The 19,621-nt window shown below is 44.7% G+C and overlaps 1 protein-coding gene across 1 annotated transcript; it reads right to left on the reverse strand.

The window, feature by feature from the left end:
* Positions 1–3,259: 3,259 nt before the first annotated feature.
* Positions 3,260–5,498, reverse strand: LOC105914897. The gene is made up of 2 exons (XM_012848101.1): positions 5,086–5,498; positions 3,260–3,320 (listed from the first exon to the last, which is right to left on the reverse strand). Exons 1-2 carry the CDS (start codon positions 5,496–5,498, stop codon positions 3,260–3,262), a joined length of 474 nt encoding a protein of 157 aa, XP_012703555.1.
* Positions 5,499–19,621: the final 14,123 nt, after the last annotated feature.

Genomic DNA, 19,621 nt, shown 5'->3' on the forward strand with positions numbered 1-19,621 from the left:
AGTGGGCCGCTATTGGGTTGCGAAGTGAAGAAGAAAGGAGAAATCGGCCCGCGAAGCCCGTTAGGGGAAGAATAGGGCCGGCGGGTAGAAAGGAATAGGAAGGTGGGGTCCGCGCCGTGGGGCCCAGTGTTTCGTGAGAGAGGGTAGGGCGGGGGTGAGTAAGAAAGGTTTTCCGGGCAATTTTCGGGAAAAATTAGATTTCCTTTAGTATTTTAATCCGTTTAAATTCGTTTTACACCATTTTAATCACAGAAATTTGTAGGAGTGTCCAAAATTAGTGAAACCAATTTTGTTAGGCTTGTTTTATTTTCCTTTATGCATTAAAATTTTTACACCCTAGGAAAATAATAAAAATTTGGGTATTTATTTAATGCCTTCCTTTTAAGGTAATTAAATAAATACTTAATATTTATAAAATGTATAAAAACATGAATAATACTTTATCAATCACAAATAACTCTTTACCCATAGGAAATTAGATTTTCAAGTTAGAAATTATTTACCACCTTTATCAAAAATTAAAAGCTATAGGAAGGGTTAAATAAGAAAAATAAAAATATAGGTTAATCTTTTTAGATTTCTTTTGTGTGTTGACTTACAACTTTATCGTGATAAGTCGTATAGTCCTTGTTGGCTTGCAACTTTATCATGAAGGAAAGTTGTATAGTCTGTTATTTAAAAAGTTTGCATTCTAACCCCTGCATATATTGTGCCGTAGATCCAGAAGCACCAGAAGAGGATTACTGGGAATTTTCAGAAGGACCCTTGGAGTCCGACGAAGTGTTTGAATTTGTTCCCTGTGAAGCAAACCCGTCAGCTTCTACTAATCTTTTTAACGATCAAGGCAAGCCCCGGTGCATTTATACCTAACTATTTTAGAGTCGTTATTTCATGTGACTAGTTATAGGTTATTTGTTTATTGTATGCACTAAGTCTAGGAGTTGAATGAAACCTATTCTTGTGTATGATCATGCCTTGAATTAAGGACATCTTTGCCACTTGTTCAAATCTTAGAAACTACCCAAGTCTAGAAATGCTTATATGCTTACATGATTGGTTTACCAACCTTAAGGAAAACTCTTAAGTCATACATGTTGCCTATGAAGGATAGTTGGGAGTATGAATACGGACAGAAGCTAGAGATGTAGTTCTGTCTGCTAGACTAATCCGGTTAAGGCCCGATTCGTGTCTTAACCGCTGATCAAGTGATAAACATCTGATCACTTACTGGGTATGGGACCAGTAAAGCCCAGTAGGTTAGTAAATTCTATGATCAGGAATGCTTCGTACCCGTGCTTGACGTGCTGGAGATTGGTAGGGGTGTAGCCTGAAACTCACATGGAGATCGGGCCAGACGTGGGGTCCCATGTGGGGGTGCATCCCTGGGTCCGGGTAGTTGTATTCCTAATCATTGACTTTGCTAATCGAGAGGTTATTAGTACGACCTGGACAGTCGTATAATGCTGGTGATCAGGGTACTCTCCTGCAGGATGTAATTAGATCCGGATCGCCGCAATTCTCGGTCATGAATGCACTTGATCACTGTTGAGCATCGTAGTATAAACTCATGTGATATAAAATCTCCTGTTGCCAAGTACTGTATGATTTAACCGTTATGATTGTTTTCCTTATGTTATCATCTAGAATGGTTAGGTAATGACTTAACTAAAATAAAAGATAAAACTAAGGCCTCACTCGTAGTAAGCTTTTTCGGCAAAAACCATGTCAACCAAGCACACCCAAAGGCTGACATGCATTCCAAAGAAAAACTATTATATTGGTTAGTCGGGTAAGACTTGCTGAGTACCCCGTACTCAGGGTTTTCCCCTTGTGGTTATCTTTCAGAAGCTCCGCAGGAAGCTACCGAGGAGGAGACCCCGAAGATCTAGAGTGTTGACCTGAGTCTCTCAATACTCTAGAAAACTGTTTATCGACGCATCTTCTCCTGAACTGTTTATGTTTAATCTTAGAGCTTGTCTAACTCTGCATCACTAAGTTGGTCTCAACTTAAGTCTTGTAATAACTCGTACCTCTTAATTATGTATGTAAAAATGTAATGTTTGTTGATATTATCCCATCGCGGATATTATCCTGATGTATGGTGATGAGACACGCCGTGGATTCTTCGAGGAGTCCCAGGGACACTCGACGGACTACCGGACTTATGCTGTTTTAAGTACGTTTCGGATAATTGCCGTTCCCACGGCGATTAGGCGCACTTAAATCAGCTTAAGTTGGGCGGTTCCGCCACAGAAGGCGTGGAGGGGAAGATGGCGACGAGGAGGGCGCAGGAGGTGCTAGGGTTGTGGGCGCCACGGGCACAGGGAGGGGGGGACCGTGGGCGCTCGCCCGACCAGGCGGAACACTCATCGGTGCGGTCGGGGCGCTCGTCGGTGCAATTCGGGTGCGCGCCCGACCGCTTGGAGCGCTCACTGGTGCGGTCATGGTGTTTGCCTGCGCAGTCAGGGCGCTCGCCGGTACGGTCAGGGTGCTCGCCGGTGCGATCGGGGCGCTCTCCCGACCGTTCGAAGTGTTCACCGGTGAAAGAGAGAGCGGTGTCCCGCCCGCAGATGGAGGAGGTACACGGTCGGTCCACGTACCAAGATGGTGGGGTCATCGTTAGTGAGTTCCTGCAAAACAATGGGTGAGGGTTGCAGCTGCTCGACGTCCGAGGACGGGGCGACTGAGGTGGGAGCAGGAGCATCGGAGGGGTTGGACAAGAGGGAGTCGAGCTGCGACGGGTGAGTGGGGTGGGAGGTGAAGGGGAAAATGTACTCATCAAAGACAACATTGCGAGAGATGATGACTCGACGAGTGGACAAGTCAAGGCAGTGTGTTAGGTCCTAGCTTCTTGCGAAGGCAGGACGCAGCAAGGTTGGTGGAGCGAAAATGAACGCGAGCCGTCCTTTCAATAAATGTAGAACGTAAAAAATTACAACAAGGTGAGGTCTCCCTTTCATAGTGTCCGGAGCACCTCTGCTCTTTACACATTTACCCTCGCTCAATTGCTACATCCTCAGTATATTCTTTACATTTAGGTCACTTGTAAGTCACGTTTTCCAAGCTACCCGACTACTTCGTGATTCCCGCTCTCACAGGACTCTGTGAATTGCGCTTCCATGTCGTTCACATCTTTGTGGTCCTCGGCCAGCTTCGGCCATCCGAGCTGCCTTGAGTTTGTGTGCACCTTCTGTTTGTACTTCGAGCCTTCTCTGGTGCCTTCATCTTCAAGGTAGGAGGTTGTGGTGAGCTTCGGGTGTCACGTCATCCCCAGCCGCTTGTCCCGAGCTTGCTCAGCTTCGGTCATGCTTGCTTCATTACTGTACAGAATGACAATAGGGCAAAGGTTACTAGGTTAAGGAAACATCATGGACTCTCTTTACCTTCGGCCTCGACCCTATCTTTGGGATTCTTGCTCTTTGTGGCGTACCCGAAGCCGGGAACTTACCCCCAAAGCTTGGTACCCTGCAGGAACTCGTGGTATGGCTCGATCCGAGCGAGCTCGAGGGTGATCGTATTATTGGGCGATCCCCAACACAGCGGTACCCCTTGTGAGAGGAGGGATAACCGAAGAAGACACATGCTATGGAATGAGGAGCAAGCTTGTGGCGTGCTGTGGCTAAGAGGTTAGGGTAACAGAGACAACCGAATACACATAATTGAAAGTACTCGGGAGGCTGGAAATAGAGGAGGCGGTAGGAAATGTCATTCTGAACAGTAGAGCAGGAGTGCCGGTTCGGAAGATAGGTGGCGGTGGCGAGCGCCTCGGCCTAGTATGGGACGGCCATGGAGGCATGAATGAGCAAGGTGCGAGTCACGTTATTAAGGGTGCGTAGGACACACTCGGCTTTCCCATTTTTGGGGAGAAGTATAGGGACACAAGAGGCGTAAGTGGATACCCCGCGAAGTTAAAAAAGATGTGAGAGTCTTATTGAAAAACTCAGTCCTATTGTTAGCTTGGACGCTTCAAATGGGAAGACTAAATTGTGCATGATCATAGGCGCAGAAGTCAGTGATGTGTGAGGTGACTTCAGATTTGTGAACTAGAGGAAACGTCCAACAAAAGTGCGAGAAGTCATCCAAAATGACTAGGTAGTAGTGATAACCAGAAATGCTAGCAACGAGAGAAGTCCAAACATCACAGTGAACTAACTCAAAAGGACTAGAGCTGTGAGAGCTAGAATGTGAGAAAAGTAACCGCCCATGTTTCCCTAATTGACATGAATGAAATAGAGTGTGACTGTCTTTATTACAGGCAATAGATGAAGTCTGTCTAAGTGTAGAGATGGCGGCAGGACCAGGATGACCAAGATGGAGATGCCACAAACTGGAGGAGATGGTGAGGCCTTCGTGGGGCGCTGCAAAGCTGGATCTTGGAGGTATGGTATAAAGATCGCCGACGCTAGTGCAGCGAAAAATCATGCATCTGGTCGGAAAATCCTTGACAGAAAAACTAAAAGTGTCAAACTCTATGCTGCGGTTATTGTCCTTAGTAAACTGACGAACAGAGATTCTATTAGAAATTAAAGAAGGGACAACAAGAACATTGTTATCACGAAAGTGGGAGGTGGGGGTGGTGAGGGTGGAGTTGCCACGACACATGATAGGAAGGGTTTGACCATTACCTACAGTAATGAGAGTGAGAGGGAGGGAGGTGCGAAAGAAGAATACCATCCGAAAATGACATGTGGCCGGGATGCACAGAAGTCAACGACCCAGCAGCCGTTCTGCAGCACCATCTAGTTCAAGGCGGCAACCAGGCCCGCCTGGTCCCAGGTTAGCGCCTGAGGGGGCTCCTGAACTGGGGCGTAGGTGGCGTGGGCATGCGGAGGGGGGCCATGGAGGCTAGGGGCATTGGCACGCCAGCCCCCACCGCCCGGACCGCCAGCCTGCTGGAAACCCGAGGCACCGTAGGAGCCAGGCCTCGGACTGAAGCAGAACCATGGGCTGGTGGGCCGTGGGGGCCTACCACTGTGGAAGCCGCCGCCGCGGGGGCGCTTGGAAGCCACTACCGCTCTTCTTCTTCTGCCACTTCTTCTTGCCACGGCCGCCGCTACTGTTGCTGCCGCCGCCGCCAGTCCGGACAGAACGGTGGGTGAAGATGATAAAGAGTTCCCGACGAGGAGGGAGGTGGAGTTGGAGATCTTCTCCTTGTTGGTGAGGCAGAGTTCCTTCAGGGAGAGCATGTCCCGCGCCTTGGCGAAGGACGGGAAGCCGGCGGTGGAGTTGGCGATGTCGTCGGCGGTGCTAGAGAAGTGCGGGTTGAGGCTGCGGAGGAGGTTCAGGACAAGCTGGGAGTCCTGAACGGGATGTCCAACGTTGCGGAGGGCGTCGGTTAGGGTCTTCATGCAGCTGCAGTACTCGGTGATGGAGGGGTCGCCCTGTGTCATGGAGTGGAAGTTGTGGCTGAGGAAGGTCGCCCGGGACTGCTTGTTGGCATGGAAGAGGCCCTCGTTGGTGAGCCAAAGATCTCGAGGGGTCTGATCATTGTCGATCATGGCGAGGTCAAGGACGGAGTCATCGACGAAGCCAAAGAACTAGGAGCGGACGGTGCAATCCGCTTGATCCCAGGTCGGGGTCCTGGGGACGGGGCGCCACCATGCTATCGATGTGTGACTTGAGGCCGAACTTGCTGCACATGGACTTGAAGAAAGACACCCACTTGGTGTAGGCGGAGGACTGCATCGTCAACATCATGGGAACGTGAGACCTGATGGAGACGGTGGAGTAGGGCTGGATGACGGGTGGCGGAGCATGAATAAGATGCGAACCGCCACCAGGGGGCGCGCCACTATCGGTGCTAGGAGGGGGGCCGGGGGGTGGCACACGGGCACCACCACCGGAGCCAGGAGGAGGCATGCTAGACGGTGGCACAGAGCCATCAGCAGAGGTTGTGGCATCATCGGACATGGAAGAGTCGGTGGAGGAGAGGGTGGCCATGGCGTGAGGCAGGGAGGGGGCGCACACGACAGGAGGTGCACCAGATGGGGTGGTGGCGGCACAGCAGTAGGGGCACCACCCTAGGGTTATGTGCAGGATAGGAGGGAGGCGCTAGGTAGAGGAGAGGAGACCCATGATCTAATCTCATGATATCATGTAGAAAGGTAGATGGGAAACACCACACACCCTAATGAGGGGTATATATGGCCAATATGGCTTGGAGTACAAGGAATATATCAAGTGTACAAGAAAAGGATAAATACATCCTAATATACACATATACTTCCTAACACTCTTCTTGGCTCCTTCTTGCATTTTGATAAAAAAATTTAATTCTCTTTGATTTATTGGCGGTGGCTCCATCTCCCTTACTTTTTTTTCTTTGACCCTTTTCCTGAATCACTCTCTAGCTTCTACTTGGGTTTGGGCCCAGCGTTCCGCTTGAGTCATTGCCTCTCGGCTTTCCTCAGGAATCACTTTAGGCTCCTTTATTTTCTTCTTTCTCTGTCTTGGCTTGGGAGACGGTGGTCGCGACTTCTTAATTGGTGCTGCAGGTTCCTTGCTCAGGTCTCCTCTTAGTCCAGGCAACGGTGATCGGGGAGGGGTGTTGTTGTCGTCATCGTCGCTCACACTAGCAGGATGTGGTGGAGATGGAAACCTTGATCGAGCAGGAAGCGACGGTCCCGGTGCTGACGACGGTCCTGGAGCAGGTTGTGCTGGAGATGATGGTCCTGGAGCAGGCCATGGTGGAGATGATGGTCTTGAGCTTTGAGGAGATGGTCGCTGTTAGAGATCTGCGGGGAGCAGTCTTGAGCTTTGAGGAGATGCCTCCGTGCCGAGGATGATGATGCAGCATTTGCGCCATAGAATAATGCCGTGAAGCGCATCTCCTAGTATCTTTTCCCCGTAGCCTCCCGGGAAATTGAGCTCTAGGCCTTCATATTGGCTATCAACGAGCTGCTCTAGGCCGATGCTGGCGTAGCCAGGTGGAATCTCCATGCCATGGCTTGTCTGCCCTAGCAGGATTGGTAAGGCACTCTCTTACGCCACCTGTACATATAGCAGAAATAAAGAAGCTATTAAACTCTGATCCTGAGGCATGGATGGATTGAGAATATTGGATAAATATTATGTATCAGTATACCTTAATGGTGAGGTTGCTGACCGGTGTATGCAGCTCACATGAGGTGCATTGCGTGATGACATCCACAGCGAACCGTTGCTCGTCCATAGGTAATCTTGGCGTCTGCAGATCAGGGAGCCCTATGAAAGCACAGCTACTCCCGAGGCATTGAGAAGGGCTGGCGACGTTTGGATCCGGTAAGTGCTCCAGATTAGGCCAACTCCGCAACTGCTAGGGCCACTCGACGATTGATTTCCTCATTCATTCTTACTTCTTGTGAATGCACTTTGGATTCTAGCATGCACCGCCAGCTCTCCACAACCTGTTCCTTTCTTCTCTTGCGGCTTCTGTATGAGGTGATGTCGCCTCGCAAAGCGAACTTCCACGGAACAACCCCAAACCCTCGACAACGTCTTGGGTGCTCAGGATTCCCGAGGGCCAATATGAGCTCATCATTCTCTTGGTCCACCTTCAACCTCCTAGCGTTAGCATCTTCAATGTTCTTGATAAGCCTTTCGGCCATCTGACGTATCGTCTCATTGAAGATCAGCGTCCCATCCTCTTGGCTCAGAAAGCCTCCATGAGTGTAATACCAATTTTTTGATCGATCGGGCCATTCAATAGTTGCTGGTATGATACACCGATTGATCAGGTCTTGTTCCATCTTGCGCCATCTAGGAATTGCTGTGCGTAATCACCTCACCCTAGATGATGATGATACTCCTTCTTGCCAGTATTTGCAACGTTTGTCTTGATGCTATTTGCACCGTCATCGCTCATCTTGTATTCAACAAATGCCTCCCAGTGGTCCCTCAACTTTGGCCACTCATCGAAATCTGGAGTTCAGCCCTTCTTGATGAAGTTGGCATCCAGTATCTTCTTGAATATTTGGAATTGTGTGGCCATCTTCTTCAGCGTTCACGATTTCACATCATCTTCATTACATCCTTCAGGAAATGTGCAATGTTTCTTGACATCTTCCCATAGCATATCATTTTCTGTATCCAGGAGCGTGTATGGATTAGTACTTTTGCCCTTCCATTCCCTGATGCTGATGGGCACGTTGTCCCTTACGATTGCCCCGATCTGACTCACGTACTTTTTTGCCACTTTTTCGGGAGCAACCGATTTGCCTTCTTCTGTGACTTCCGTGATGATAAGCCTTCCATCCATCACCCTTGTACGACCTCGGGCCTTCTGACGGCTCGTCGATCCAGAGGGCTAACAATTCAAGATTCGTTAATTAGTGCATAGTAATAACTAATAAGACATTATAGATGGGGTAAAACATTGGAAATGATATATACCTCGCTGGAACCTTCCGTCACGGCAAGGTTTTGCTGGGGCTCGGGCTCTTCATTGCCATTACTGGACATGTTGAGGAACATGTCCGCCTAGTTACCCTCTTCATCGATGTATGTTATGGGAAGGTTGGAGCCACTACCAGGACCATCAATAATCTGCTCTATTAGATACCTTGTGGTCTCGTTGTCTGCCATCTCAACTACTTTAAACACACATGAAATCATAGTTACATGTACGTTAAGGTATTCATGAAATCATAGAACAACCATGAAAAAAAATAAACTGATTGAAACGTACACATGAAACCATACACGAAATGAAACTTACATGAAAACTTACAAGAAATATACAAGAATGTGTTGAATGAAACTTACATGAAATGTCTTTAATGTGATACATGAAAATCATAGTTACATATATGTTAAGGTATATACATGAAATCATAGAACAACATGAAACCATACATGAAAGTCTTGAATGAATTCTACATGAAGTGTTTCTACAAATTTCTACTAATTTCTACCAAATTTGAAGTGTTTCTACAAATTTCTACTAATTCCTACTAAATTCTACCAAATTTGAAGTGTTTATACAAATTTCTACTAAATTCTAAGAATTTCTACCATATTTAAAGTGATTATACCAATTTCTACTAATTTATTGGAATTTCTACCAAATTTGAAGTGTTTATACAAATTCCTACTAATTTTAAGAATTTCTACCAACTTTGAAGTGTTTCTACAAATTTCTACTAATTTCTAAGAAATTCTACCACATTCAAAGTGTTTCTAGAAATTTCTAATAATTTCTAAGAATGTCTACCAAATTTCTTTTAATTTCTAAGCATTTTTACCAAATTTCTACAAATTTCTAGTAATTTTGTAAGAATTTCTAACAAATTTCTACAAATTTCTATTAATTTTTGAAGCATTTGTACTAAATCATAGTAGCGTAATAAAAATTATACTAAATGTATAGAAAATTAGACTAAGCATTTTGTTGGCGCTAGAAATCGGCTGATCGAATTCCCAGCGTCGGACACACGACCTGGGAGAATCTGCTTAGCTCCTGTTCGGGTGATTGCCGTGGTGCGGTTCGCGCGGCGTGCCAGCCAATCTGACCTGTTGATTGGCAAGGAAAGAAACGTGTCAATTCCCAGAGGTTGCGATCGGCTAAAGTTCCGATCTCGAGAAGGCTTATCAGCGAATCGGCCGATTTACCGTAATAAAGAAATTGGCTATGATGCAACCGATTACCAGGCAACGTCGATAAAGAAGACTGCTAGAGTAATCTAAATAACGCTACAATAGCAACACTAGGAACAGATCTAATCGGCCGTGCATAAAATGAATAGATCAAACAATGGAATACAAGGAAAGCTGAAATTACCGATTCCTAGCTGGACAACTAGTGATAAAACTAGAACAAGTGGTAAAACCTAGAATTCTATTAAATATCGATAACTGATAAATAAATCTAAACGAAACGACAGCGATGCGCCCGAAGTTAAAGTTTAGGATTTACTCGATAAGCGGAACTTACGAGATCAGCCGGAGGTCAAGTTGATGCAGCCCCGCCAACCCGTACGAACTCGTGAGAAAAGAAGAAAAGTATTTGGCGAAGTCGCCTGCTTGAAAGTAAATACGAGGAAATAGTAGTTTGTTGAATTGAGTTGATGATGATTACAGATCTACAAGGGTGGCTATTTATAGCCCCGTACAAACGACTTCTTATCCGACTAGAACTCTATCCCTAAATTTAAACAGAAAACGAATATTTACAAGTATGATTCGTACTAGGTCAATTATCACGCGCTTCATGGGCTGATTCCCTCTTCATCTTCGTAATCCTTTTTAAGCCCACACCGGCCCAACTATTCCAACCTCCTAATCGGCCGATCACCTCATCGGCAAGGGGTAACCGATTAGGACCCACATGTCAAGGGCTCAGACTTACTCCGACCCTGGAAACTAAGGTCGGGCGAGGCGGAGATCCTCCTTTGGAGGGTCGGGCGCATCCAATCCCAAACCTCAGGGGTCGGGCGAGGCGGAACTCCAAGGGTCAATCAGCCGACCCTCGATTGTAGCATCAATCGGCCGATCTTCGACTGTAGCACCAACCAACCGATCCTTGACTGTAGCACGAATCGGCCGATTTCCAATCGTCGCCCTTGTATCTCGCCGTATCTTCTAATTTTTTCCTCCTCTAACGCCGATTTTACTCATGTCGAAATCTGGCGTCAACACATTTATACTAAATAAGTGTTTAGCATTTCTACAAATTTCTACTAATTTTTGAATCATTTATAAGAAAACATAGTAATTTCTAAAAGTTATACGAAATGTATACAAAATTATACTAAGCATCTGAACTAAATTATACTGATTTCCTACAAATCATAGTAATTTCCTACTGAGTTTCAACTAATAATAGTAATTTCCTATTGAATTTTTACTCTAGTGATTTTCTACAAATTTCTATTAATTTTCTAACTAAAAAAAAATAAAAAAGGCCCCTTGCATCAGCAAGGGCCCGGCCGTACGTGCGGGAGCTAGGGTCGGCGGGAGTTACGGTGGCAACGGGGGGAGGGGGCCGTACGGCGGCTGGGGCGGCGGAGTGGCAATGCGCGGGACGAGGAGGCCGAGGCGGTGGAGGCTGGTGGCGGCGGGAACGGAGGCGGCGGCGACGACGTGGATGGAGGCGGCGGCGAGGCGGCGCGACAGAGGTGGCGGCGACAAGGGGGCGCAACGGGGTCAATCGAAAGGTTCATACCGATGTACTAGGGCAGTGAAGGGTGGACACGAGTAGGCTTGGTCCGAGGGACCCGAGGAGTCCAGGCAGAGTCATTAGCAATCTACATGGTGCACGAAAGAGCAAGAGTACACGGACGGTGATGGAGATGGTGTCGGTTGAGTCAAGCAGGTCAGAGGCGAGTCGAGTAGGCGACCCGGGAGCGGGAGCGAAAGATTTGGAGGCGTTGGAGGCTTGGCGGAGGCCGGACACGTGCTGACATCGGTGAGTCACGTTGGGTGCGGCTTGTAAGAGGGTTTGATCGGTTTGGCCTCAAAACTAGGGATGAGTCATGCCTGCAGGGTGTGCAAGAGAGCCTTTGAGTGGGCTTCTCATTTGTTTGTGAGAGCCTTTGAGTGTGAGAGAGGGAGAGAGAGAAGTGGATCTTTGTGTTGATCTTTTTGCCATCCTAGTTTTGATTGTGCTTAGGAGTGGCTTGTAACCGAACATGGTGGAGTACTCCAAAGATCAATTTCATGCCATCTTGTTCCATACTCTTTGAATCTGAAATTTATCTTTTTTGAGTTTTTCGGAGCATTTTCGTGGGAATTTTTGTTCTTTGTGTTTGAGCCCAAATCCCGCGAGGTTTGTTGGGGAAATTTGTTACTAGGACCTTTGTGAGCAATTTTGATGTGATCCCCCTCAAATCCCTCATGAATTTGGCTTGAATTTGAAGTTTTCCTATAACCATGTTCTTGGTAGGGCGTTCGGTTTTCTCCTAAATCCACGATGAATACTTGAGCTTTTCGAATTTTTTCTCATGGATCTGTTAGCCCTTGAGGTGGTGCTTGTATGGCTCAAGTTTCATTTGAATCCACGGAGTACGGAGGAAGGATTTTTTTTGAAAACATTGGCAGGAGTTCTGCCTATTCATTTAAGTAGAAGAGAATGTTCTGATGGGGGTTACAATTACAATTGTTGTTACATGTTACATAAATAGAACACTGATTGCAGTAAAAAACTCGTTTTGCTGAAATGGAGATAGAAGAGTCCTTTCTCTGAAAACTAGGCCGCTTGAAGTTATTCAGACATGAGAGGGAAGCCTGTCGCCAATCTGCGTAGATGAATGTCACCATGGATGAGGCCGAAGACTTGATGCGTTGTCATGTTCTGTTGTTGAAAGATCCTTCTATTCCTCTGATTCCATAGGTGCCATGCCGTGTACATTAGCACTGCCACGGCCGATCTCCTTTGCTTTGAGTTTAGTGCTGACAATGATCTTGCCCACCAAAACATATCCGGCACCTGATCTTGTATACCGAGCGCTTGCATGCCCATCCAGTTTGACACCAAGTGCCATACTTGTTTTGCATAGTAGCAGTTGACAATGATGTGTAGAGCAGTTTCATCCTCTTGGTCACAGAACGCACACCTTTGGGCACATGGCCAGTTCCTGATGATCAATTGATCCGCTGCCAAGATCTTTTCCTGCAAAAGAAGCCAAGAGAAGAATTTGATCTTGCCATCTGCATGTGCCTTCCATATGACGTTAGCCTTCAGAGTTATATATGTTCCTTGCAATTGTGCCTGGTAAGCTGATTTAGCAGTGTATTCCCCATTAGCTATCCATCTTCATTGAATGGTGTCTGGCTCATCAGAGAGGTGAACGTCCTGCAAAAGATCCCAGAGTAATATGAATTCTGCCATCTCCTCAACTAAAGACATACGCCACAATCCCCTGGTCCAATATGGTCTGTTAGGTCCTCTTTGACACTTCTATGCTTCCTCCATGCCAATCTGTATAGCTTTGGGGCAATGTCAATTGGTGCTTTACCCTGCAGCCATGTGTTGTGCCAAAATGTTGCCGTGTTCCCATCTCCCAGTGTCACTATAGTGCTAATCCTGAAGAGCTGTCTATTAGTTTCATCACAAGGCACTAGGGTACCTACCCAAGGTCTGCCAGGGTCATGCCACTCATACCATAACCACCTAAGTCTTAATGCCCTGCCAAACAATTCAAGATCAATAATGCCCAAGCCCCCAAATTTTTGGGCAGGAGCACTTTCTTCCATTTTACCAGGCAATGGCCTCCTTGGACATTGTCAGATCCCTTCCATAAAAAGCTTCTTCTGATCTTATCCACCTTTTTGATTGCCCATTTCTTTAAGGGGAACACAGTGAGGAAATAAGTAGGGATGGATGATAGTACTGATTTCACAAGTGCAAGCCTCCCTGCCCTGTCCATAAGTTTTCCTTTCCAGGATGATAATTTGGCTGCAATTTTGTCAATCAATGGTTGCACTTCAGTTCTCCTCAAAGCTCTTAGGCTTAGTGGCAGCCTCAAGTATTTACATGGAAAGTTTGAAGTTTGGCACGGCATACTTTGCATAATCTCTTGTACCGAGATGTGTTCACATGATATTGGGAAGACTGCACTCTTATCCAGATTGATCTTTAAACCAGAAACCCTCCCAAAGGCATCTAAGAGCTGCTTTATGACCTCTATCTCCTCTTTGACCGGGTTGACAAATAAAGCAGCGTCATCTGCATAAAAACTTACTCTTATGCTGGCACCTCTCCTTGTGACTGGTGTGAGTAGGGAATTGCTTTCAGCCATTTTTAGAATTCTTTGCAAAGGTTCCATGGCCAGGATGAAAAGCATCGGCGACAGTGGATCTCCCTACCTGAGCCCTGTGCTATGTCTGAAACTTGATGTTTTTGAACCATTGAAGAGTACTGAGGAAGAGGCAGTTGACAACAAGTTTGATATCCAATCTCTCCGTCTCCCTCCAAAACCCATATTTTGCATTAGCTCCATTAAGTAGTCCCATCTTACTGAATCAAAGGCCTTTGCAATGTTTAGCTTCAGAAATAATGCCGGTTTATGTGCTCGGTGTAGTTTTCTTATTGTGTTCTAAGTGTAGATGAAATTATCATGGATACTCTGAATGAAGGCACTTTGATTTCTTGAAATCATCACATTGAGGTATTTGGCCAACCTATTAGCAAGTAATTTGAAGATGATTTTTGCAATACTGCTTGTTACGCTTATAGGCCTGTAGTCACTGATTCTTTTTGCCTCTTGGTTTTTGGGGATTAGGACAATATGAGCTGAGTTCAACAGGTTGAACTGCTGTCCATGAACATTATAGAAATATTGAATTGCCAGTACCAAATCTTCTTTAATTATATCCCAACACACACTGAAAAATTGTCCAGTAAACCCATCAGGCCCTGGTGCTGCTTCTTTTTTCATTTCACAGATGACATTATGTATTTCTTCCTCAGTGAACTCATCTTCCAATTCTTCCAAATTGAAAGTAGGCATGTTGATGGCCTCCCAGTTTAGAGTTCGTGCCTCACTGGGCATGATCCCAGAAGTGCTTTGAAATGCTCAAAGATTGCAATTTGCTTTTGCTCATGAGAGTGCACTATTCCTTGGTCAGTATGCAGGGTTTGTATCTGTTTCTTTTGCCTTCTCCCTTTTGCAGCTAAAAAGAAGAGTTTTGAGTGGGCCTCTCCTGCTTTGATGTAGGTGGTTCTTGAGTTTTGCCTGGACCTCATTTTCTCAATGGCTGCCATTGCCAGCAATCTATTTTTCAAATCCCTTTTGAGAGTTATTTCCTGTGAACTCAACTGTCTGTACTCTTGTACCACATCCAATATCCCAATTAATTGCTTTGCTGCCATCATGAGGAGCTTATTGTTGCCAATCTTGTTTCTTGCCCAAGATCTCAAATGCTTTGCTGTTCTCTGCAGCTTAGTGTGCAACCTGAGAAAATGATTGTGCAATGCCTGCTCCATATGTGATGCACTTCCTCTCTGAAGCCTGTTATCTGTGGCCAAAAATTTTCAAACCTGAACCCTTTGTAAGTGCTGATGCCTGTCTGTGATGTTAACAACAATGGACAGTGGTCTGACACTAAGGACGATTCAGCGCGAGTTCTTTTGTTTCTCTCGTGCAGGGCGTCGGGCAGCAGCGGCCAGGCTGCGCACGCGCATGCGCATGCGCTGAGCACGCGGCAGGCCGAGCGAGTCAGCCCAGTGGCAGCGAGCGGAGCAAGCCAGCCCAGTTCGGGTTGCTCGCGTCCCAGGCGGTCCAGCTGGTGAATCGAGCGGCCCAGCTCCAGGCGAGGCAGCCCAGCTACTCCGCCTTGCGGGCCAGGCAAGCCAGCGCCCCAGCTGGTGAATCGAGCGGCCCAGCTCCACCAGGCGAGGTAGCCCAGCTTCTCCGGGCCGGCTCGGACCAGGCACGCACGGATCAGGCAGGTGGCCTTCGTGACGCAGCAGCCCAAGACAGCTTAAGGCTTGGAGCAACCGTAGGTAAGCAGCAACAGCCCAGTGCAGTTTGACGGTTTATGCTTTTAGCTTCTGCTTGTTTAGAGGTTAACTGCTCTATAGTTTTTCTAGTTAATCTGTGCTACCTTGTTTAGCCACTTGTTCAGTAGTTTTTTCACTTGCTTATCATGCTTAGTTTTTAATTAATTACTTCGAGCATGCTTAGTTAAGTGGTTAGCAGTGGCTTAACTTGGTTCTTTCTCTTGTGCAAGTTTTTTGGCATCTTGTCTTGCTTTGCTTCCGGTATATTTTGAGCGTTTCTAATCGTTCCTAGGGTGAGCTTGTCACGAGTTGACTTGTATCATCATGACGATTAGAAGCGAGGTGTGTTTCGGATAGCAATCAGGAGAGAAAATTTTAAAAGCTCCCATTCACCCCTCCTTTGATCGCCCGTCCCGATCCTTCGTATAACAATGGTGGCTTAGCTCTTACTTGAAAATTATATACACCCAAGAAAGCAGTGGCTAGCTTATTGGTGGAAGCTTTTCTTTTTCAAAGCTGGAAGCATGGACAAGCAAGGAATGTAGTCTCTTTTCCACGAGCCCGAGATGTCAGTTTCCGTGGCAATGATGCCACAAACACTGTCTTTTATCATCACCAGAGCCAAAGTAAAAGGTAAGGAACGCTAAAGCAATTAAAGAGATTGATTTAAACAACCGGTTAAACAATGGAAGTAACATGGAAACTGTTGGAGAAACAATTCATACATGATATTACAAATTTGAAGAAAATAACGGAAATGGAAATGGATGCTATCTGCCAAGCGACTCAACAACGCTCCTGTTGGTCAGCAGCTGCCGCCGTGAAACCTCACAGGATGCTGCTCGCACCCTACGCTGAAATCACGAGGCAGGGCTCCAGCAACTGCTTTGTTTACAATGCGGCCTTGACGAGGACGCACGCTCACCGTCCAAACGGCTCAGAACTGTGAAGGAGCACTTGCATGGTGAGCCAAAGGCGACCGAGCTTCTCCTGTTCCGTTATGGCGAGTGGTGCGTGGAGTGGACTGTGGCTGCTGTACTCGTTCAAACCCATGCCATCGTGCCCCTCGGGCTGCTGTGCTGATCGCCTGATCGACTTCACCAATGGCGTCATCTTCTCCGACGCGTTCGCGGAGAGCACAAGTGACAACCTATATCATCACAGGCATTCAGTTCTTGTTTCACCGGTGCTCACTGTTTACCTCTAAGCATCAGCTGTTCAAACTTCTTTTTTCTCTATATATGATTCCTTCAGATTTATGCTGTGTTCAGAAACGCGTGGATGATTGGATGCACCATGACAACGGCTAGGTGACTCCTTTTTATGAATTGTGAATCTTTGATTCTATATGGCCCTGAAGAAAACTCTGTTTTCAAGCATGGGCGGTGCATTACATTGGCCGAAGCTAGAGCCTAGAGCTACTAGAAGAATTTTTATTTATTCAGAACCCCTGGCAGCAATTGAATGCCTGCCAGGAGGCAGCACTTCTGCTTATGTAGATTGCCACATGTTTTCGTGGTGGGTGTTGGTGTTGCGGCGCGGGTAATAACGAAACAGAGCTGTAAACAATCTAGTCCAGCACCCGCAGGTACAGTAGATGCCGTAGAAAACTCCGCACAACCTAGGCCATGCTAACCAAACAGAGCATAAAAAAACAATATTAATCAACGAGTGCTGACGATAAATAAAATTTAACGGAGTACAGTAACGGTGCAAATTGCATATAGTTTCATGTTCATTCTCTGCACAACAATCCATACACAAATATAAACCTTGGTTCCACGGCAACCTGAATTGCTGATTAACAAACAAAACAAACCAAATAGACCGAGCAAATCAGCACTAACATTACATGTCCTTTGAGAAACATTATTAGAAGAAACAGAACACACTCCAAACGACGCGGGATACTCACAGGGATACAATGCAACCTTAGGTGTACTAGTCCATCAACCAATACTCCCGCACGGACTAATCTTTTTAGAAACTATTGTATTTAAAAATTATTTAAAACTTAAACTCCTAACTAATAATCAAAATTGTTTACCTACTACTCTCTTATTTTTCAATACTTTCACATAATACTTATATAGATATATACCTATGTTTGTCCAGTTGTGATTGATTTTTAATTAATAATTACTCTATGCACATTTTTATCCATATTCGTACTTATTTCATTTTGTATCACACCTCCAATCCTCCATACATTATGTTTAGCGTACAAATCAATATTTTTCATCGATTCCTCATGTATGTATAAATGGTCTAAATGGTGGCACTCATCATGTGTATATACTTTAATTTAGTATTTTTATGTTAACAATGATATAAATTACAATGACATAAATAGGTAATTTAGAATCATATATTAGTTTACTTTTTGACATTTCTGTATCATGCACACGAAGATAATTAGATTAATATTTAGGTGTTTACTTTAGATTTAATAACGACACACGTGGGTAACATAGATAAAATTTTAGAATGACATTTTAAGTTATGCTTTATAATGATGTGTATTAGTAAATTGAATAAAATTATGGGGTTACTTTAGATTATTTTTTATAATAGCTGAGCTCGGTAATTTAGATATAGGTTTAGAGCTCATTTTTGAATATTTTCACAATGGTGGAGGGTAACTTTTTAGAAAATATAATAGATCAATGGCTATTATTATTAGAGTTTACAGGATTGGTGTTTGATGTTTTTAATTTTTATGAGAATTTATCTCTTTTTCTAGCTTGTCTCATGGGAACTAATGCGGAGTCTCCAATGGAAAAAAAGTAAGACTACATTGCTACAAAACTATTACCATAAGCTACCTCTCATTTGTTAAATATTCGAACACAATACTTATGTAGATATATACTTAATATCTTCATCCAATTGTGATAGATTTTAGTTAGTAATTACTCTATAATATTTTCAATCACATTTATAATCTTTAACTTTTCACTTTGCATCGCAGGTATGCGCTTGAATTTGTTTAATGAATCCTAAGTTTGAGGTACAATTTTAGCATAGAAATCTATATTCTCATCACTTTATATCCTTATAAATGGTTAGTAATTACTCTATAATATTTTTAACCATATTTATAATATTTAACTTTTCACTTTGCATAGTAGGTATGCGCTTGAATTTGTTTAATGAACTCTAAGTTTGAGATATAATTTTAGCATAGAAATCTATATTCTCATCACTTTATATCCTTATAAATGGTGACACACATCATGCGTATAGACCTTAATTATTATATCGTATACTAATAGTGAAAGATATAGACGATTTAGAATTATATATTGCTGTATATTTTTAATTAAAGTTATTTGATTCAAATGTATGGTTACCCCATGTTATTTTTAATAATGGCATGTGTGGGTAATATAGATGCAAATTTAAGGGTTTTTTTTAAGTTTTTTAAGTAATAGTGGTAGGCAATTCAATTGCAAATTAGGGATTATTTTAAATATTGTTATAATAGCATAAGTGGATAATTTGGATGAAGATTAGGGGGTTACTTTAGTTTATTTTATATAATGGCAGAGGTGGGTAATTTATATGTAGATTTAGGGGGTTACTTTAGGCTATTTACATAATGGTATAGGTGGGTAATTGTTTAAAAAACATAATAGATCCAAAGGCTATGATGATTTCAATCTATCGATTGATGGTCGGATGTTTTGCTTTTTTTGAGAATTTTTAGGATTTCTCTCTTTTTCTAGACTGATTGATGGTCGGATATTTTGCTGTTTTTTTGAGAATTTCTAGGATATCTCTCTTTTTCTAAACTGTTCATCTAGGAATCCTAGGTGGCTTCACTGGAGGCTTCAAAAGGAACCTCGTAATAGTAAGATAAGATGGGCGTATGGCACTGAGCTCTGGATACGAATTGAAGCTCACCGAAGGTAGCTTTTGTTGATATGTTTCTTCCTCGATACAAACTCCGGTGGCAGCACATGAATGTAGCGGTCCCTTTGCTCTGGCAGCCTCCGCTGAAGCCTGTACAGGACTCATGCAAGTAGTAGTCGCTTTGCTCTGTCAGGATCCTCTGCAGCAAACAAACAACCGTGCAACCGAGAGAAAGCCCTGCCTCATGATTTCAGCAAACAAACAATCCTGTGAGGCAGGGCAAGCTACCTTCGGTGGAAGTGAGCGGAGTGCGTGAACGGTTCTCAGCAAACAAACAACCGTGCAACG

Source organism: Setaria italica, chromosome VIII (genome assembly GCF_000263155.2).
Source record: "Setaria italica strain Yugu1 chromosome VIII, Setaria_italica_v2.0, whole genome shotgun sequence".
NCBI lineage: Eukaryota > Viridiplantae > Streptophyta > Magnoliopsida > Poales > Poaceae > Setaria > Setaria italica.